Source organism: Carcharodon carcharias, chromosome 8 (genome assembly GCF_017639515.1).
Source record: "Carcharodon carcharias isolate sCarCar2 chromosome 8, sCarCar2.pri, whole genome shotgun sequence".
Classification (NCBI taxonomy): Eukaryota; Metazoa; Chordata; class Chondrichthyes; order Lamniformes; family Lamnidae; genus Carcharodon; species Carcharodon carcharias.
Genome location: NC_054474.1, coordinates 12,989,329 through 13,010,809, shown reverse-complemented (window position 1 = coordinate 13,010,809; position 21,481 = coordinate 12,989,329). Strand labels below are relative to the sequence as shown.

At 46.1% G+C, this 21,481-nt stretch overlaps 2 protein-coding genes across 3 annotated transcripts in view; both read right to left on the bottom strand.

Annotated features, from left to right (window-relative positions):
- Positions 1 to 10,607, bottom strand: part of rbm22 (RNA binding motif protein 22) — a 30,041-nt gene extending 19,434 nt beyond the window's left edge. Inside the window, exons 1-2 of the mRNA XM_041193134.1 lie at positions 10,501 to 10,607; positions 4,415 to 4,468 (exon numbers count right to left, since the gene is read on the bottom strand). Coding sequence (XP_041049068.1) covers positions 4,415 to 4,468; positions 10,501 to 10,554 — 108 coding nt within the window. The 5' untranslated portion in view covers positions 10,555 to 10,607. The remainder of the gene's footprint in view (positions 1 to 4,414; positions 4,469 to 10,500) is intronic.
- An 8,212-nt stretch (positions 10,608 to 18,819) lies between these two features.
- The window catches only part of dctn4 (dynactin 4), a 42,222-nt gene continuing 39,560 nt past the window's right edge, over positions 18,820 to 21,481 (bottom strand). For both annotated transcript variants that reach the window (XM_041194153.1, XM_041194154.1), the window contains exon 13: positions 18,820 to 21,019. In XM_041194153.1, the coding sequence (XP_041050087.1) occupies positions 20,806 to 21,019 (214 nt within the window). In that variant the 3' untranslated portion in view covers positions 18,820 to 20,805. The remainder of the gene's footprint in view (positions 21,020 to 21,481) is intronic.

Genomic DNA, 21,481 nt, shown 5'->3' with positions numbered 1-21,481 from the left:
ACCCCCCACATAGTCATCTATGTCGTTTATATAAATGACAAATAGGGGACTGAGCACAGATCCCTGTGGTATGCCACTGGACACTGGCTTCCAGACACTAAAGCACCCTTCTGTCATCACCCTCTGCCTCCTATAACTAAGCCAATTTTGAATCCACCTTATCAAATTACCCTGTATCCCATGTACATTTGCCTTCTTTATAAGTCTCCCATGTGGGACCTTGTCAAAGGCTTTGCTGAAATCCATATAAACTACATCAACTGCACTACCCTCATCTAGATACCTGGTCGTCACCTCAAAAAATTCAATCAAATTTGTTAGGCATGACCTCCCTCTGACAAAGTCATGCTGACTATCGCTGATCAAACCTTGCCTCTCCAAGTGGAGATGGATACTCTCCTTCAGAAATTTCTCCAATAGTTTCCCTACCACTGACGTGAGACTCACTGGCCTGTAGTTTCCTGGCTTATCTCCACAACCCTTCTTAAATAGCGGAACCACATTAGCTGTTCTCCAGTCCTCTGGCACCTCCCCCGTGGTCAGAGAGGAATTAAAAATTTGGGTCAGAGCCCCTGCGATCTCCTCCCTTGCCTCCCTCAGCAGTCTGGGACACAAATCATTTGGACCTGGAGATTTATCCACTTTTAAGCCAACACGTCCAATAACTTGTCACTCCCTATATCAGTTTTCTTAAGAACCTCGCAGTCTCTCGCCCAGAGTTCGATACCTTCATCCTCATTCTCTTGGGTGAAGATGGATGTGAAGTATTCATTCAACACTCTAGCGATGTCCTCTGGTTCCACCCATAGATTGCTCCTTTGGTCCCTTATGGACCCTACTCTTTCCCTGGTTATCCTCTTCCCATTGATATACTTATAGAATATCTTGGGATTTTCCCTGCTTTTACCAGTCAGAGCTTTCTCATATCCACTCTTTGCTCTCCTAATTGCTTTCTTAAGCTCCACCCTGTACTGTCTGTACTCCACCAATGCCTCTGCTGATGTGCGTCCCTTGTACCTGCTAAAAGCCTCTCTTTTCCTTCTCATCTTAACCTGAATATCTCTGGTCATCCATGGTTCTCTGGGCTTGTTACTCCTTCTTATCACCCTAGAGGGAACATGTTGAGCCTGTACCCTCCCCATTTCCTTTTTGAACACCCCCCATTGTTCCTCTGTAGATTTCCCCACAAGTAACTGTTCCCAGTCTACCTTGGCCAGATCCTGCCTTATTTTACTAAAATCCACTCTCCCCCAATCCAAATCATTTTTTTGCAACTTGTTGATTTCTTTGTCCATAACAAACTTAAACTGTACCATGTTGTGGTTGCCATCAGTAAAATGCTCCCCCACCACCACCTCAGCCACCTGTCCGGCTTCATTCCCCAGAATTAGGTCCAGCAATGCACCGTCCCTTGTTGGACTCTCTGGATATTGACCTAAAAAGTTCTCCTGTACACATTTCAAGAAAGCCACTCCATCCAAGCCCTTAACACTATGTCTATCCCAATTCATGTTGGGAAAGTTGAAATCACCTGATATAATTACCCTATTGTTATTGTTTTTACACACTTCCACAAATTGTGCACAAATTTGCTCCTCAATTTCCCGCTGACTATCTGCATTATATCTGCATTAAGGAAGAAAAAATAAGCCCCAGATTCATACCCAAGTTTACGCTGAAGGAGCTGCCTACTGCCAAGGCAACTATTGGAGAGGGAGGAGTTACAGCCAAACCAATTCCCCCGAATTAGGGAGGGAGGAGGGCGAGAAGGCAAGCCAGCAGACCCAGTTTTGCACACAGTGCCATCCGCCGGACAGTGGTGAAGGTGAAGCTGCAATTAGGGTCAACTGTGATGCCCACCAAGTTCAAATCGCTGTCACATTCTGGTTTCACAAACCAAGACTAAATAGAGGGTTTCATGGATGTTTGTACAGTTGTATCCCACTGGGAATGAGTACCTTCAGAAAGAGGGGAGGACACTGAAGCAACTTCTCAATGAAGAACAAACTTGCATTGATACAGTGCTTTTCACCACTTCAAGATGTCCCAATGTGGTTCCATTAATGAAAATACGGTCACTGTTGCAATACAGGAAACACAGCAGCCAATTTGTGCACAGCAAGCTCCCACAAACAGTAATGCGACAATGGCCAGATAACCTGTTTTTTTAGTGATGCTGGTTGAGTAATTAAGAAGGCAAATTGAATTTTGATCTGTATTGCTAGGGGGTTAGAGTTTAAAAAAAGGGAAGTCTTGTTACAATTGTACAGGGCTGCAACTGGAGTACTCTGTACAGATTTGGTCCCTCCCTGTATTTAAGATAGACTGGCATTGGAGGCAGTTCAAAAGAGATTAACTAGTCTGATTCCTGGGATGAAGGGGTTGACTTGTCAAGAACAGCTAAACAGGTTAGGCTTTATTCATTAGAGTCTAGAAGAATAAGAGGTGATCTTATTGAAACGTACAAGATTCTGAGGGGGCTTGACCAGGTGGATGTTAAAAAGATGTTTCCAGTAGTGGGGGAAATCTCAAACTAGGGAACATAGTTACAGAATAAGGGGACACTCATTTAAAACTGAGATGCGGGGGAATTTCTTCTCTCAGAGGGTGGTGAATGCCTGGAATTCTCTACTTCAAAGAGTTGTGGAGACTAGATCACTGAAAGTATTTAAAGGAGGTAGATAGATTTTTGAAATATCAGGGAGTTGAGGGCTATAAGGAGCTGCCACGAAAGAGGAGTTGAGGCCTGGGGCAGATCAGCTATGTTTTTATTGAATGGCAGGGCAGGCTTGAAGGGCTTGCTCCTATTTCCATGTTCTTATGAGTCATCAATGTTGACCAGAACTCCGGGGAGAACTCCGTTGCTCTTCAAAACAGTGACTGCGGGATCTTTTATTTCCATCAGAGGGGTCAAATGAGGCTTTGGTTTAACATCTCATCTCAAAAGGCAGCACCTCTAACAATGTAGCACTCCTTCAGTACTGGCCGTGGGTGCGGCAACCTGGATTATGAGCTTAAATCCCTGAAGTAGGAAATAAAAACAATGCAACCCGTTGTCAGGGGTCTCAGCGTAATTCGGACAAAATGTAGATTAACCGCCGTCGTGTACTTGAGAATATTTTCTTGACCTCCTAAGTTTGACAAAGAGAATTAAAACAGAGCCTGCAAATTTGCAAACTGAGGTTTGGAGTTGACGGGGGCAGAATTCAGATCCAGCAGGAATGTGGAGATGTGGGCAGGGGAGGGGTAAAAGCACTCCCAGATAAAGAAAAGGAAATGCTGGAAAATGCAAACAGTCATCCGCTTGTACAAAGAGGAGAGGCAGCTTGATATTAATTTGCTGTCTGATTGTATTTCAGATCTGCACCATTCATCTTTCTCCCTTTAAGATTCTCTCACACCCAAATCAAATCAGGAGCAAAGGACAACATTAAACAAAGAGCTGGATCAACATCTGTTCAGAAGGTGAACTGGGGAGGTGGAGGTTAAAGAGAATTAACCAGGGATGTTTTAATTACCTTACTTCCCATGGGTTAAAATCCTGGAACTTCCTCCCTAACAGCACTGTGGGTGTACCTACATCACATGGACTGCAGTGGTTCAAGGCAGCAGCTCACCACCACCTTCTCAAGGGCAATTAGGGATGGGCAAAAAAAATGCTGGCCTAGCCAGCAAAGTCTGCATTCCATGAAAATGAATAAAAAATAACTGAATTCAAATTCCACGAGCTGCATGGTGGGATTTGAACCTGTGTCCCCAGAGCCTGGGTCTCCGGATTACTAGTCCAGCAACATTACCACTGCCCACAATAAATTACATTAAAGTTAGAATCACACCTCTACACAGACACTTAACTAAGCCAGGTTTGACAATGACCCATTAATTAAGGATAGTCATGACCCAGGGGGTAACACTGGCATTTGCCTCTGAGTCAGAGGGCTGGGTGTTCCAACAGAGGCTTGAGCACAAAATCCAGACCACTGCTGTGGGGTTGCTGCAATGTCTGGGATGCTGTCTTTCAGATGAGATGTTAAACCGAGGTCTAGCATTTATCCCTCAACCAGCATCGTGAAAAACAAATTATCTGATCATTTCTTTAATTGATGTTTGTGGGAGCTTGCTGTGTGTTGGAAAATTGCCTCACCTGAACAAGAATTCTATAGGTTTGTAAAGCACTCAGGGTGCCCTGAGGTTGTGAAAGGTGCGACATAAATGCAACTCTTCCTTTTCTCTTTTGTAATAGGTCGTAGATGCACAGAGGGAAGTTTCAAGCATCATTTCACATTCTCACTGATTTCCATCTCTCCTGGCTCATTCAGACAGATCTGGGTGACCTGGTTTAATCCACCAAAAGGAAAATACAGCTAAATACAAACTCCACGTGGATACATTCAACAAAGAAATGGAAACTCACCATTCGAATGTAGGGGTTTTCTCCCAGGCATGTTTGGCACAGAATTGGAAAATCCTAAACACACGAGAGAGAAGTAACAGTGATATCTCCAAAATAAAACTCACAACACAGAACAGAAAGAATCTTGCATCAAAATTCAAACACAAGCACCAGGGAGCAAATAAAACTGAAAGCACTGTGAACACACAACAGATCCAGGGGCATCTGAAGGAGGCAAATAAGCCCAAAGCTAGCATGGCCCAGTACTGTATCACAGTGTCACACAGCAACAGACCCATAACCACCAATACTGTGTCCCAGTGTTATACAGTGACAGACCCATAACCACCAATACTGTGTCCCAGTGTTATACAGTGACAGACCCATAACCACCAATACTGTGTCCCAGTGTTATACAGTGACAGACCCATAACCACCAATACTGTGTCCCAGTGTTATACAGTGACAGACCCATAACCACCAATACTGTGTCCCAGTGTTATACAGTGACAGACCCATAACCACCAATACTGTGTCCCAGTGTTATACAGTGACAGACCCATAACCACCAATACTGTGTCCCAGTGTTATACAGTGACAGACCCATAACCACCAATACTGTGTCCCAGTGTTATACAGTGACAGACCCATAACCACCAGCACTGTACCCCAGTGTTACAGTAACAGACCCATAACCACCAATACTGTGTCCCAGTGTTATACAGTGACAGACCCATAACCACCAGCACTGTACCCCAGTGTTACAGTAACAGACCTGTCCCCACCAGCACTGTTCCCCAGTGTTATAGTAACAGACCTGTCCCCACCAGTACTGTACCCCAGTGTTACACAGTAACAGAACTGTCCCCACCAGTACTGTACCCGTATTCTACAGTGACAGACCTGTACCCACCAGTACCGTACCCCAGTGTTATAGTGACAGACCTGTCCCCACCCACTAGTACTCTACCCCAATGTTATAGTGACAGAACAGTCCCCACCAGTACTGTACTGCACTGTTATACAGTGACAGACCTGTCTCCACCAGTACTCTACCCCAGTGAATTAGTGACAGACCTGTCCCTACCAGTACCGTACCCAGTGTTATAGTGACAGACCTGTCCCCACCAGCACTGTTCCCCAGTGTTATAGTAGCAGACCTGTCCCCACCAGTACTGTACCCCAGTGTTACACAGTAACAGAACTGTCCCCACCAGTACTGTACCCGTATTCTAGTGACAGACCTGTACCCACCAGTACCGTACCCCAGTGTTATAGTGACAGACCTGTCCCCACCCACTAGTACTCTACCCCAGTGTTATACAGTGACAGAACAGTACCCACCAGTACTGTACCGCACTGTTATACAGTGACAGACCTGTCTCTACCAGTACTCTACCCCAGTGTTATAGTGACAGACCTGTCCCCACCCACTAGTACTCTACCCCAGTGTCATAGTGACAGAACAGTCCCCACCAGTACTGTACTGCACTGTTATACAGTGACAGACCTGTCTCCACTAGTACTTTACCCCAGTGTTATAGTGACAGACCTGTCCCCACCAGTACCATACCCAGTGTTATAGTGACAGACCTGTCCTCACCAGTACTGTACCCCAGTGTTATACAGTGACAGAACAGCCCCCACCAGTACTGTACCGCACTGTTATACAGTGACAGACCTGTCTCCACCAGTACTCTACCACAGTGTTATGGTGACAGAGCTGTACCTCAGGGTTATTTATAAGCTCATTAACTGAAATCAGACACAGTACTTTTTAGCCTTTTGCTTGCAGGAGTTCCTCTGATGAATCTATTTGTCTCACAGATGCCAGCTCAGAAGGAATGGGCTGGGACTGCAGGTGTTCACACTGTGAGACAGGTTTAAGCCAGGTACCTGGATCAGTTAGATGGCAGAATCAGGGAGAGTGGCCGAGAGATGGAGTTAGCAGCTTATCGAAACCTGCAGCTTCCAAACTTATACTATTATAGGGCCAGGGTTCCTCAACAAACCTGCATCCACTAATTTATCAGCTCTCAGTACCTCTCCTGAAATAAACTACAACAGAACCAGCCAGCAACATCTGAATCAGCAAAAAAGTGGAGAGAGAAAATAGAGAGGGGGGGTGGGAAGAGAGAGAGAGGGAAGGGGAAAGACAGAGGTGGGGGGGAGGGGAAAGAGAGAGAGAGTGATGGGGGGAGGAACAGAGGGAGAGGGGGGTAAGAGAGAGATTGGGGGCAATTAGACAGAGTGCAGGGGAAACAGATAGAGAGAGGGAAGGGGAAAGGGAGAAAGAGAGAGGGGAGGAAAGAGTTGAAGGGGGCACAGGGAGAGAGAGATGGATATAAAGAGAGGGAGGGGGGGGTGACTGAGAGAGGGAGGAGGGTGACCGAGAGAGAGGGGTGGGGGGGGGAACCAAGAGAGAGGGGGGAGGGGCGGTGACCGAGAGAGGGTGGGGGTGTGTGTGTGTGTGTTTGAGAGAACGAGAAGGGGGGGGGGGGTGACAGAGAGGGAGGGAGGGGGTGACAGAGAGAGGGAGGGGGGAGGGGCGGTGACCGAGAGAGAGGTTGGGGGGGGGGGGGGTGTTTCCGTGACCAAGGTGGGGGGGGGGGGGGGGGGTGGTGACAGAGAGAGAGGGTGGGTGGGGGGGGGGGGGGGGGGGAGAGGAGGCCATCAGGAGGTGAAATATAATTATCCTCAGAGAAAATTTAGGGGGACTTGATAGTGATGTTCGAAATCATGAAAGATTTGAAGTGAATAAGAAGAAAGAGTTTCCAGTGGTAGAAAGGTCGATAACCGGAGGACACAGGTTTAAGGTGATCAGCAAAAAAAAACATAGGTAACGTGAGGGAAAAAAATTCACTGTGATCTGGAAGGCGCTGCCTGAAAGGGCAGAGGAACCAGATTCAATAGGAACTTTCAAAAAGGAAATTGGAAAAATATTTGTCTGAGGAATTTGAAGAGCTCTACGGAAAGAGGAGAGAAGGGGCTGAATTGGATTTCTCTTCCAAAGAGCCAACACAGGCAGAATGGCTGCCCCTTGTGCTGTATAATTCTATTTACAGTTGAAATTCAGATCAATGTAAGAGGAAAAGGAATGGATGACAGACAGTCCCACATGAGAACATGAGTGGAATACACAATAGCCCAGGCGATTTCTCGCAGCCACACCTTTACAACTGGGCTTGTTCAGCTAATGTGCTGCAAGTTACTTCGATTCCGTTCTCCAAAACTTCAGCATCAAAGTCCTTGCTTCAAGTTGAGTGCCAAAATCTGTCAACTGTGTTCGGGTAAATTGGGAAGAGATGTAACCGGAGGTCGATGTAGACGGATATTGGCTTACTGAAGGTATTTTCTGACTCTGCAGTTGTATTTTGCATCCACAAGTTAGGACTCGCCCAAGAGTGAGGAATTAATGATTAAATCACAAGGACATTGATGCAAAGACTCAGGAGAAAAATCACTGGGATAACAAAGAACTTGTGTTATTTACTTTTTTGAACAGTTAGAAAAGTATCAGGCATGGGGAAAAGTATCTGGGGACAGGTGGGCAGGACTGAGTTGAGGAGGAATTTCTTCACTCAGGTGAATCTTTGGAATTCTCTACCCCAGAGGGCTGCGGAAGCTCAGTCATCGAGCATGTTCAAGACAGAAATCAATAGATTCCTGAGACTAATGACATCAAGGGGTATGGAGATAGCAAGGGAAGTGGTGTTGAAGTAGATGATCAGTCGTGATCTAATTGAGCAGGCTCAATAGGCTGAAATGCCTACTCCTGTTCCTGTGTGACCATGTTATGAAATCGCCCTACCCTCAGTCCTGATCCAATACCAAATGTATTAACCTTAAAGAGCCATCTGGCACAGGTCAGTGAACGTCGGGTGATTACAGCTTGGTCCTGCCATCTGAATGCTGCGCCCAAAACAGCACCTGGGACTTGCGGAGTCATCCCTCTTATAAAAAGGGCCAACTGTGAACAAAGATATCTGTGCACATGCAGCTTGCACAGGTCTTCCATTCTCTGGAATTCCCTCGCTCGAACCCTCCAAACATATAACCCCACACCTCCTAGAGCTTTTCAAAAACAGTCTGGCATCCATGCAATCTGAATGTGCCTGCTTTGGAATGGTCTGTAGCACTGTGCAAAAGAGAAATTTGCAGGGATATGGCAGGTTTGGGGGGCGGGAATCGTGAGACTAATTGGACAGCTCAACAAAAGAGCCAGCACGGGTATGATGGGCCAAACGGCCTCCTTCCGAGCCGTGAGATCCGATTGACAATTGAAATTCAGCAATGTGTGGCATTTATACTGCTCCATTCTGACCGTATCATTAGTGAGGGGCTTAAAAGGGATTGGGGTCATTTCATATCTGGTCTGTTGAAGTCGAATGAAAGGCAACCAAAAGGGCCAGACTGACCCTCCCTCTGCTGCCATCCACAAGTCCCCCAGCCCAGGCTAATGGCCAACTCCCTAGGCTAGAGTCAGTGTTCCTTGATTCTAGGGCCAGAGAATGAACTTAAACTTCAAACAGTGGTTCCGCACCCCGGGGACACTTATTAATGCAAGAGGCTGTTCCAAAGCACTTTACAGAGAAAAGCACAAACTAAAAAAGGGAGAGACACCAAACTGTTTTTTCCAAGGCAGACAAGGAAGTCAGAGGAGTTCAGTGAGGGAGTTCCAGAGAGTAGAAGACCCTGGAGGTTCAAATATTATACAGGGCAGGGTGCGATTAATGAAAGTCATTGACCATGAGCGATAACTTAGCCAGCACCAGGATCAAACCCAGGATCCAAAATTAGCAGATGTTACAAAACTTGGGAGCATTGTGAACAGTGAGGAAGATAGTGTGGAACTTCAAAAGGACACAAGTTGGTGGAATGGGCAGACAAGTGGCAGATGAAATTCAATGCAATGCAATGATTCATTTTGGCAAGAAGAACGCGGAGAGACAGCAGAAAATAAAGGGTACAGTTCTAAAGCGGGCGCAGCAGCAGAGGGGCCTGGGTGTATATGTGCACAAATCTTTGAAGGTGGCAGGACAAGTTGAGAGCGTGGTTAATAAAGCATACGGCATCCTAGGCTTTATTGAGAGGGACATAGAGTACAAGTGCAAGGAGGTTAAGTTGAAATAAAAACAGAAAATGCTGGAAAAACTCAGCAGGTCTGGCTGCATCTGAGGAGAAAGAGTTAATGTTGCGAGTCTGTATGATTCTTCTTCAAAGCATGGGTCTGGGACCGGATCCTGACCAGAACGTGCAGGGCTACAGTGAGAAGCTCTGAAGAAGGGTCATACAGACTCGAAATGTTAACTCTGTTTCTCTCTCCACAGATGCTGCCAGACCTGCTGAGTTTATCCAGCATTTTGTGTTTTTATTTCAGATTTCCAGCATCCACAGTATTTTGCTTTAAGGTTACGTTGAACTTGTACAAGTCACTAGTTCGACCTCAGCTGGAGTATTGTGTCCAGTTCTGGGTACCGCACTTTAGGAAGGATGTGAATGCAATGGAGAGCGCGGAGCTAAGATTCACGAGGACGGTTTCAGGGATGGGGAACCTCAGTTATGAAGATAGACTGGGACCGTTTTCCTTGGAGAGAAGGCTGAGGGGAGATTTGATGGAGATGTTCAAAATCATGAGGGGTCCGGACAGAGTCGATAGGGAGAAACTGGTGAATTGGCGGAAGGGCCGAGAACCAGAGGGCATGGATTTAAAATAATTAGTAAAAGGAGGAGGGAAAACTTTTTCAGGCAGCGAGTGGTTAAGATCTGAAATGCACTGCCAGAGAGTGCGGTGGAGGCAGGTTTGATCGGAACTATCAAAGAGCAATCAGACTGTTTTCTGAAAAGGGGAGAAGGCGCAGTGGAGGGGGGGGGGGGGGGGGGGGGTGGTGGTGGGCGGTAGCGCTGGGGGGAGGCGCCTGGAAGGGTGGGGGTGGGGAGCGCTGGGGAAGATCGGGCGAGTTGTTCATTCGGAGAGACGGTGCAAACACGATGGGACAAATGACCTCCTCCTATACTGTAAAGTTCTGATTCAATCCGGATCGGATTGGATCCGGAGCAGCCTCTCTCCCCGACCCCCCGGGACAGCCCCGCTCCCGTATCCTCACCGCGTCTTCCCAGTTTTGCCGGTTGTACGTGTTCGCTCCGAGCGAGGTCGCCATCTTCCTGCTATCCCGCCCCGCACCGCGCCGGCGCTCCTCCGATATCCCGCCCCGCACCGCGCCGGCGCTCCTCCGATATCCCGCCCCGCACCGCGCCGGCGCTCCTCCGATATCCCGCCCTGCACCGGAAGCTGCTTCTGCGGGGCGGCAGTGAGCGCTGTGGGCACAAGAGGGGCGGAAGAGAAGGTGTCGTTTCGGGTTTTGTTTTTATTTTTATTTTCGGAAAAATATACTTTATTCATAAAATGTCTGAAGGAACATTTCTAAATGGCCATCACAAAAAGTATAATCAGGTTCCACTTTTACACATGGATCACGAGGTGCTTCAATACAATCAATGAATATTACGATATAAAAACAAAAAAACTGCGGATGCTGGAAATCCAAAACAAAAACAAAAACAAAACAAAACAAAAACAGAATTACCTGGAAAAACTCAGCAGGTCTGGCAGCATCGGCGGAGAAGAAAAGAGTTGACGTTTCGAGTCCTCATGACCCTTTGACAGAACTGAATGTTACAGTCATTTCAATATGGTCATTACAGACAGACAGTCAGACAATGGTATTGGAGTTATCAACATACATCATGCTGCACTCTGAGGTGCTTCAATACAATTATAATACAATTAGTATTCAATGCATACATTCATTGTGAGCCGTACAGCCTGAGGGGTCTATACCTTTCCCAGTCCCTCGGTGCACTGTGGCAGAAAGGTCTTAGACAGCGAAGTTTCCCCTTTGGGCCTTTGCGGCGGCTGCCCCAAGCTTTAGTGCGTCCCTCAGCACGTAGTCCTGGACCTTGGAATGTGTCAGTCTGCAACACTCGGTCGGGGACAACTCTTTGCACTGGAAGACCAACAAGTTTCGGGCAGACCAAAGAGCGTCTTTCTCCTCATCTCAGTCCTAAATGGTCTATCCCATATCCTCAGACTGTGACCCCCCTGGTTCTGGATTCCCCCACCATCGAGAACATCCTTCCTGCATCTACCCTGTCTAGTCCTGTTAGAATTTTCTAGGTTTCTATGAGACCTCCCCTCATTCTTCTGAACTCCAGCAAATATAATCTTAATCGACTCAATCTCTCCTCATGTAAGTCTGGCCATCCCAGGAATCAGTCAGGTAAACCTTCGCTGCACTCCCTCTATAGCAAGAACATCCTTCCTCAGATAAGGAGACCAAAACTGCACACAATATTCCAGGTGTGATCTCACCAAGGCCTTGTATAATTGCAGCAAGGCATCCCTGCTCCTGTACTCGAATCTTCTCACTATGAAGGCCAACATACCATTTGCCTTCTTTACCGTCTGCTGCACCTGCATGCTTACCTTCAGCGACTGGTGTACAAGGACACCCAGGTCTCGTTGCACATTCCCCTCTCTCAATTTATAACCATTCATATAATAATCTGCCTGCCTGTTTTTGCTACCAAAATGGATAACCTCACATATATCCACATTATACTGCATCTGCCATGCATTTGCCCTCTCACTCAGCTTGTCCAAATCACACTGAAGCATCTCTGCATCCTCCTCACAGCTCACCCACCCAGCTTTGTGTCATCTGAAAACCTGGAGATATTACATTTAATTCCCTCATCTAAATCATTAATATATATTGTGAATAACTGGGGTCCCAGCACCGATCCCTGCAGTACCCCACTAGTCACTGCCTGCCATTCGGAAAAAGACCCATTTATTCCCATTCTTTGTTTCCTGCTTGCCAACCAGTTTTCTATCCATCTCAATACACTACCCCCAATCCCATGCGCTTTAATTTTACATGCCAATCTCTAATGTGGGACTTTGTCGAAAGCCTTCTGAAAGTGCAAATAAACCACATCCACTGGCTCCCCCTCATCAACTCTACTAGTTACATCCTCGAAAAATTCCAGTAGATTTGTCAAGCATGATTTCCCTTTCATAAATCCATGCTGACTCTGTCTGATTCTGCTACTGTTTTCCACATGCTTAGCTATTAAACCTTTTATAATGGTCTCTAGAATTTTCCCCCTACCGACGTCAGGCTGACTGGTCTATAATTCCCTGTTTTCTCTCTATCTCCCTTTTTAAATAGTGGGGTTACATTAGCTACCCTGCAATTCGTAGGAACTGTTCCAGTGTCTATAGAATCTCGGAAGATGACCAACAATGCATCCACTATTTCTAGCGCCACTTCTTCAAGTAATCTGGGATGTAGATTATCAGGCCCCGGGGATTTATCGGCCTTCAATCCCATCAATTTCCCCAACACCATTTCCCTACTAATATTGATTTCTTTCAGTTTCTCCCTCTCACTAAAACCTGTGTTCCCCAACATTTCTGGTATGTTATTTGTGTCCTCCTTTGTGAAGACAGAACCAAAGTATGTATTTAGTTGGTCAGCCATTTCTTTGTTCCCCATTATAAATTTTCCTGTTTCTGACTGTAAGGGACCTTCACTTGTCTTCACCAATCTTTTTCTCTTCACATACCTATAGAAACTTTTACAGTCAGTTTTTATGTTCCCCGCAAGCTTACTCTTGTACTCTTATTTTCCCCTTCTTAATCAATCCCTTGGTCCTCCTTTGCTGAATTCTAAACTGCTCCCAATCCTCAGGTCTATTGTTTTTTCTGGCCAATTTGTATGCCTGTTCCTTGCATCTAATACTATCTCTCATGTCCCTTTTAAGCCATAGTTTGGCCACCTTTCCTGTTTTACTTTTGCGCCAGACAGGAATAAACAATTGTTGCAGTTCACCCATGCGCTCTTTGAATGTTTGCCATTGCCTATCCACCTTCATCCATTTAAGTAACATTTCCCAATCCATCATAGCCAACTTGCGCCTCATACCATCGTAGTTTCCTTTATTAATAAAGGAAGAGACCCCAGTCTCAGAATCAACTACATCACTCTCCATCTTGATGAAGAATTCTATCATATTGTGGTCGCTCATTCCCAAGGACCCTCGCACAACTAGATTGCCAATTATTCCTTTCTCATTACACAATACCCAGTCAAGGATGGCCTGTTTTCTCGTTGGTTCCTCAATATATTGGTCCAGAAAAACATCCCATATACACTCCAGGAATTCCTCCTCTACGGTATTATTACTAATTTGATTTGCCCAATCTATATGCAGATCAAAGTCACCCATAATTACAGAAGTTCTTTTATTACATGCGTCTCTAGTTTCCTGTTTAATGCCATTCCCAACATCACTACTAAAGTTTGGGGGGCTATATACAACCCCCACTAACGTTTTTTGCCCTTTAGTGTTTCTGAGCTCTACCCATATAGATTCCACATCGTCAGAGCTAATATCTTGCCTCACTATTGCGTTAATTTCCTCTTTAACCAGCAATGCAACTCCACCGCCTTTTCCTTTGTGTCTGTCCTCCTTAAATACTGAATACCCCTGGATGTTCAGTTCCCATCCCTGGTCACCCTGCAGCCATGTCTCCGTAATTCCAACTATATCATACCTGTTTACATCTATTTGCGTGGTTAATTCATCTACTTTATTGCGAATGCTCCTCGTGTTAAGGCACAAAGCCTTAAGGCTTGTCTTTTTAACAAATCATGTGTGCTAACACTCCTGTGAAGCACCTTGGGATGTTTTCTTACATTACAGGTGCTATATAAGTGCAATTGTTGTTGCTGACGTACTGGTGACACTGTGCGCTACATTGTATTTGAATCACTAGGTCAAAATCCTGCAGCTCCTTTATTAACAACACTATGGGAGCATCTATCCGACACGTGTTACTCACTATAAGTACTTATTGTGGAAAAATGTGTCCAAGCCAGTCTTTTACCTCAAGCTGGTTGTCATGAAACTGACATTTTTGTCATTATTTTATTGTGCTTTATTGTAAAGTAGGTTTATGGGTGTGAGTGTGGATGGTTCTGTGTAGCTGATTTAATTGAATTAGAGTCAGATAGACTGCAGGTTGAAATTATCGAAAGAAGTTAGAGGTAAAAGGCATTCGAAATACTAATGAGTAAGCGTGGACGAGGGCAGCATGTAGGGTGTGAAGGAACTTTGCATTTTTAGATAAATGAAGGGGTTGTTCAGGTTTCAAAGGGATGACAGGAAGTTTATAACTAACAAGATAATCAAGGCCAAGCAGTATGTTTACTTTTCCCAAAGGTACTGACCATATCGGCAACATGACAGATTTTTATATTATGGTAAAAGTAAATTTCCAAAGGCATATAGGATAATGGAATTTACAGATTAAAGAGAAACATATATAAGGAGAATGGAAGGCTATGTTTGGGGGGCCATGTGCGATCTAAGAGAACCATATAAAACAGCCTTGGTGAAGCATCCAGCCACTTTAGTAGAAGTCTGCTGTGTCCAGTGACCACAGGTGGAGGCAAGCCATTGGAATTCCATTGTCAAGTGGGTACTGTGGTAAACTTGCGGGCTTGCTATTTAAATTTATAATCTATTTTGGACTATTGCCTCAAAGGTGGTGTGTAGTTGGGAGTCAGGTTAATTAGGAATTTTGGGTTTTGTTATAGTATTAAGTAACCATAATCTTATGTGTGTGCTTGAAATCTTTTATCAATAAATGTTTTAATTTGGTTTTTAAAATCTTTAAAGGTGTTAGTGGACTCATTACATCTGAATTCAGTGCCAAAATCTTCTCGTATTAAATACAAATTGCAAAACCGTTGTGATAGCATGGCCAACTTTCCCTTGTGGATTTGGTCAGCCTGGCAAATATCACCTGTCACATCATAACATGGTTTATTTTCAAGACAGCTCAGCAGTGTAGCAGACTCTCCCAATCCCTACCACACTGGAGTGTTACAGCTGTACCCATTTATAACCTTTAGAACGGTCGACCTAAAGGGAGTTGGTGTACTTGGTAACCTCTTTCGTGTCTTCGGAGACGGCGCGTTTGGCCAGTTCCCCTGGCAGCATGAAGCAGGTGGCGCTCTGGATCTCCCAGGCGGAGATGGTGCGGCACTTGTAGTAGTGAACAAGGTGTGATATCTCGGAGGCTATGCACTCGAAACTGTCGACAACAAAGGAATTCATAACACTCAGCCTTGGACGAGATCCCGGTGGAAAGGTGGGTCTGGTTCAGCCCCCTGTACACGTGATTGGAATAGCTCTGCTTGCAAGATTTCAGCCACTTCTTACATGGACCACCCGCCCCCAATGATCCTTAGCTCTGGGCACTCCAGTGAGGTGAAACAGCATCTCAAGCATCTACCCTGTAAACCCTCAAATAATTTTATATTTTGATGTACCCGCGTTAATCAGAGAGGACAGCAGGTGGCGACAGGACACCATCTCATAGAACAGAGCAGTTCCAGTGACCACTAACCAGGCAGTTTTATACAACTTGTATTCATAGAGCGTCATTAACATAACAAAATGACCCAAGGTGCTGTAAAAGAACGTGATCAATCACAATTTCAATCTGAGCCACATAATGACCAAAAACCTGGTCAAAGAGGTAAGTTTTAAGGAATTTTAAAGGGGGAAAGGTAGAGGGAGACAGAGAGATTTAGGGAGGGAATACCAGAGCTTGGGGTCCAGGCAGCTGAAGGAGCGCAGAGATCTTAGAGTTGTAGGGTTGGAGGAAATTACAAGAGATAGGGAGGGGTGGAGTTATGGGGGGGTGGTGGTGGGGGGATTTGGAAAACGAAAATTTTAAAATCAAGGTGCTGCCAGACTGGGAACCTGTGTAGATCAGCGAGCACCATGGCTCGGGAGGCTGGGGGAGGTGATGGGTGAACGGACCTGGTGCGAATTAGGACAAAAGACTTCTGGATGGGATTAAGTTTGAGGACGGTAGAATGTGGGAGACGAGTCAGAGGTGCACTATATTACTCAAGTCTGGAGGCAAAAAAGGCATGAGGGTTTCAGTAGATGAGTTGGGTGATGTTATCGAGGTGGGAATTGGCAGACTTTGTGACAGTCTTAAACAATTCAAGGGGCAGAGATCACAGTAATGTCGGACAGAACACGGGGGGTCCAAAATTCAAACCACCCAATGCAGAACAAGTGAAATCACCATTAATATCCCTTATTGGATGGAGATGCTCTTCCATTTTCCCCCTCACTGATCTTTTTCCCCCAATTTCTTTCCCCGATGCTGACTCATGCCCTGGAGTGGGGAATACTGGGATTGCCTGGAAATCGAGCAACCATTCACATTTGCATAGAGCGCCATTTTCCTAGAAAGGACATTGCAGCCCATTCCAATCTTGTCCTCATCCTCGCTTTCCAGCAGAGGTCACCACTGAGCAAACAGGAGCAGGAACCCTGCTCTCCTCTAATGCCGCACAATACCCGTCGTGGATCAGGAATCACTACACAAACGAGGGTTTGAATCAGCAGCCCTTCCAGTCTCCATGTGTGGCATTAAACAAGGGTCAGATCCTTCGATCAAATGCCTGTCAACGTTACCGTTCAATTCTCCTTCTTACTCCGATATTTGAGGAAAAGTTGAATAGGGATCTGAAGGAATCAACTTTCCCTCAAACCTTAATTCCTAAATTGGACTGGGCTCTTCTCTCTCAAATCCCAATATCCAGTCTGAGCTGATTAAATGACAGTACAGATTCATTTAAATTGTTCCCATCAGACTTTCATTTCTTCCCCAAATGATTTTGACAGTCAACTCGTGACAAGGTGAAATGTCAGTCACAATCTGAGTGCAGACCTGGTTTAGACACACACTGCAGATGACCTGGATCCCCATTCTCTCTTCTGAAACCAGACACCGCCCCCCCCCACCACCACCCCCACCCCCACCCCTCAATAATCCCAATCCCTTAGCCACCAACCACCGCCCTCCCTCCCTAACCCCAAAAAAACACAGGGAAGATCGTCAGGCGTTCGAATCACTGACCACCCAGATTCCCAAGTTGTACTGTTGCTCGCAACAACACGAAGGTTTACTGTGTTCTGATTCTCGATTCCCTCAGTTCAGGGGTCCTGTCCTAACATTGTGGCTGGAAGTGGGATCACCACACCTGTACCTGCTGGGCTGATTACCAAGGGACAGCAACCAGGGTTTCACCAGGGCTCGCACTCTGAGATCACAGCAGGATGTGAGTGCAAGAAGGACAGGACCGAACGTGTGTCCTATTTTGGTGAATGAGGTGTGGGAACGGTGAGCAGGCAGGGCTGATAATGGGAATCTGAAAACCACGCCGCTTTAGGGAGATGAAATACTCAAGGGCTGCCAGGACTGATTGAACAGGCTGGCGCTCTTCTCCCTGGACAAGAGAAATCTGTTAGGGGAACGTCAGGATATAATAATTTTCATGTTATTGGAATTTATTGTAGAATAAGAGTGGGGTCTATGTCTGTGTGTGGGTGGGGGGACTCAACTGAATCAAAGGCAGCTGGTCTGAAAGCTTTAATGTAACAGAAGATAAGCTAGGTTTGAAATGTTAAGTAGGTAAACATGGGAGAAGTTTTAGAATGTGAGGTAAACAGGATATTTGCATTTTTAAGTACCAGACTAATTTGAATTCAAGAGTGAAATATTACACCTAGCTAGTTAAGAAAAGTGTGTTTATTTTTCCCAAAGATTATTGATAAAATTAGTACCATGATGGATTTTATTATTAGAGATGTAAAAGTCCAAAGACATTGTGAAACAATGGGAATTAGCATTCAAAGGAGAAAATATGTATAAAAGGAGAGAAGGCTGAGTGTAAGGGAAGACATTCCAAGATCTAGTGTGAAACGCCTTCAGCATTTAATCCTCAAGCTGCTGTCTACAAAGAACTGAAATTAAGAAAACTCACTTTGAATTGGATTTTTCAGGATATTTTGTTTCTTTACCTGGGTCTTTTAAATGTGTCTGTCTTACTGTTGCCTTAACAAAAGTGTAACTGGGAGTTAGATTCACTAGGGATTTAGAAGTTATCACAGTAGTAATTTGTAGAACCATGTATGTTTTTAAAAGCATTTCTCAGGGGGCACAACTCGAAATTTATACAAATTGCAAAACAAGTTGTTGACAGTTGTTTCAAGTTTCGCTGTGGGATTTGAGCAGCTCAGCATTTACCACCGGCTGTGCCATAAGAGGAACCTTGATAAACATGTAGGGAAGAATTGAATAGATGCATATGTTGATGGGCTGAGATGAATTGGGGCGGCGGACACTGGTAAACATAAAGCATAAATACCAGCACGGATCAAATCAAATGATGTTGCTTCAGGCCCTAGCCCAGGCTCATAGTCCCAGTGCTGCAGTAATAGCAACTCAGTTATTACATACCCAAGAAACAGGGACAGAGACAACTGCCTGGTCTTTTATCTTGTGTTTATTGTTTTAAGTCCATATATAAGTTATGATTTAATACACTAGTATATCACCAACAGTCACAGCACAATGGTTACAGGCAGCAGTAAACTCGCTTACACCCAGCATCAAGCGGGCAGGGGTTCAATGGGAGAAGAGACAATGAATCGGGGGTTCAACAGGGGAAGAGGCTTGATGTTGGGCAGACAGGTTACTGGAGGTTTGGGGATCAGTGTTAGGGTGACTGGTTACTGGAGAGGGAGGTTAATGTCAGGGAGACAGGTTGCTAGAGGAGGGGTTAATGTCAGGGAGACAGGTTGCTAGAGGAGGGGTTAATGTCAGGGAGACAGGTTGCTAGAGGAGGGGTTAATGTCAGGGAGACAGGTTGCTAGAGGAGGGGTTAATGTCAGGGAGACAGGTTGCTAGAGGAGGGGTTAATTTCAGGGAGACAGGTTGCTAGAGGAGGGGTTAATGTCAGGGAGACAGGTTGCTAGAGGAGGGGTTAATGTCAGGGAGACAGGTTGCTAGAGGAGGGGTTAATGTCAGGGAGACAGATTGCTAGAGGAGGGGTTAATTTCAGGGAGACAGGTTGCTAGAGGAGGGGTTAATGTCAGGGAGACAGGTTGCTAGAGGAGGGGTTAATGTCAGGGAGACAGGTTGCTAGAGGAGGGGTTAATGTCAGGGAGACAGATTGCTAGAGGAGGGGTTAATGTCAGGGAGACAGGTTGCTAGAGGAGGGGTTAATGTCAGGGAGACAGGTTGCTAGAGGAGGGGTTAATGTCAGGGAGACAGGTTGCTAGAGGAGGGGTTAATGTCAGGGAGACAGGTTGCTGGAAGCGGGGGGGGCGGTTAATGTTGGGGAGCAAGGTTTCTGGAGGGGGGGATTAGTGTCAAGGAGCAAGGTTACTGGAGGAGGGGGGTTAGTGTCGGGGAACAAGGTTACTGTGGGGGGGGGGGTGGTTTAATGTTGGGGAGACAGGTTACCGGAGGAATGAGGTTTGATGGGCTGAAAGGCCTTTTTGCTCGAATCATATTCATTCACACAGTTTAACAATGGCGTGCTGACGACTGGTTAAATGCAGGGAAAGGAACTGCAATAATGTGAGCAGGAGGCTTGCTGTCACTGCATTTCCCCTTTATGTGCAGCATAAAGACAACGACCAAAGTTCTGAGGTAACAGGTCTTTGAGATTATTACCTGAACAATAATCAGAGTTAGACTGCGAGCTTGGCAGCAGGTTTCGAGCAGGGGATAAGTGAGCCCAGCATAAGGAGCATAGGTGTGGAGAACGTTGCTGGCGGGGGGGGGGGGGGGGAGGACTTTGCCACACCTTCAGGAGCCGGCAGAAAGTGGAGAGACAGCGAGAGTGCACGCGCAAGGTGCTTTTCGTAGTGTGACCATTGTTAAACTGGGCACTATCTTCAGAGATTAGCCAAGTCTGTGAACATATTTTTTAAAAATTGTACAAACACATGCAACGAAATTAAAGACTGCATTTCTATAGCGCCGTTCACCACCTTGGGATGTTCCAAAGCCTTTCACAGCCATGAAGTAGCTTTAAAGTGTAGTCACTGTTGTAATGGAGGGCTGCACTCTCTTCCTGTTCTGTCCGTGTCCTTATCGAAGCAATTCCAGCCATTCGTTCCACCCAGGTTCCCAAGAGGCTCCCAGAGAATTCCAAAAAGGTTCCCGCTCATGACACCAAAGACAAATTTCGGGATAAGCTGGGCGTGCTCGACCTGGTTGCACTCCCCTAGCGTCGGCTGCTACTGAGGTGAGGGGGCGGAGGCTTTAAACACCAGTGAGTCAATGGATTTACTGCAATGCGGTCTTGTGTTTTTCAGAGAGGATCTCGTCCAAGGCTGGGGGCTGCAGGCAACCACTCAAGGCTGTGGTGGAAGGGGGTAGGGGAAGGTGCGGTTGGCTCGTGGGTAGGCTGGATTCGTTAGCGATGGCGAGTCCGGGAACACACCGCCACGGGGCTCTGGGCTCAGGCAGCCAGCGGGCCCAGGGTCAGGTCCACGTGCTGAGTCAGCCAGATGACCTCGGTGCTCTGCTCCCCCTCTTCCAATGGCCGGATTGGCCCAGCCAGATTCTTAAAGTCATAGCGCAGCTTGAAGCTAATGTTCACATTGCCACTCTCCTCCTGTGGGATGACTTTGATGAAGAAGCCAATCTTGTTGGATTTTCGGAAGGCCACAATGCTGCAATGGGAGAGATGAGGCTCGATATTTAGTCAGCAAACCTTAGTCAACCACTGAGCACAGACCATTCAGCCCTTGTGTCTATGCTGGTCTTTAAAAGAGTTATCCTTCTGTTGCAGGGATGGGGCTTGCTCCATAATCCTGCAATTGTCTCTTTTCTAGATTTTTATCACATTCCCTTTAGAAAGCTCTGTAAATCTTTTAAGTAAGATATTGTCCACCATACTGAAGTCGGAGGGGTGGCAGTGAGGGCGCGCCGCACTGACGGAGGGGGCCACACTCAGAGTGCTGAGCCATGAGGTCTGATGTTGGGTGAAGGTATTATGGGATAAGGAGCCAAGGCAGTTAAAAAGATCAGGTGTAGGTCGCTCACAATCTGACTGAATGGTGGAACAGGCCTGCTCCTAAGGTTAAACCTGAGTCCTCTTCACAAATCTCAGTGTAAGCCTCCTGTTAACAGGT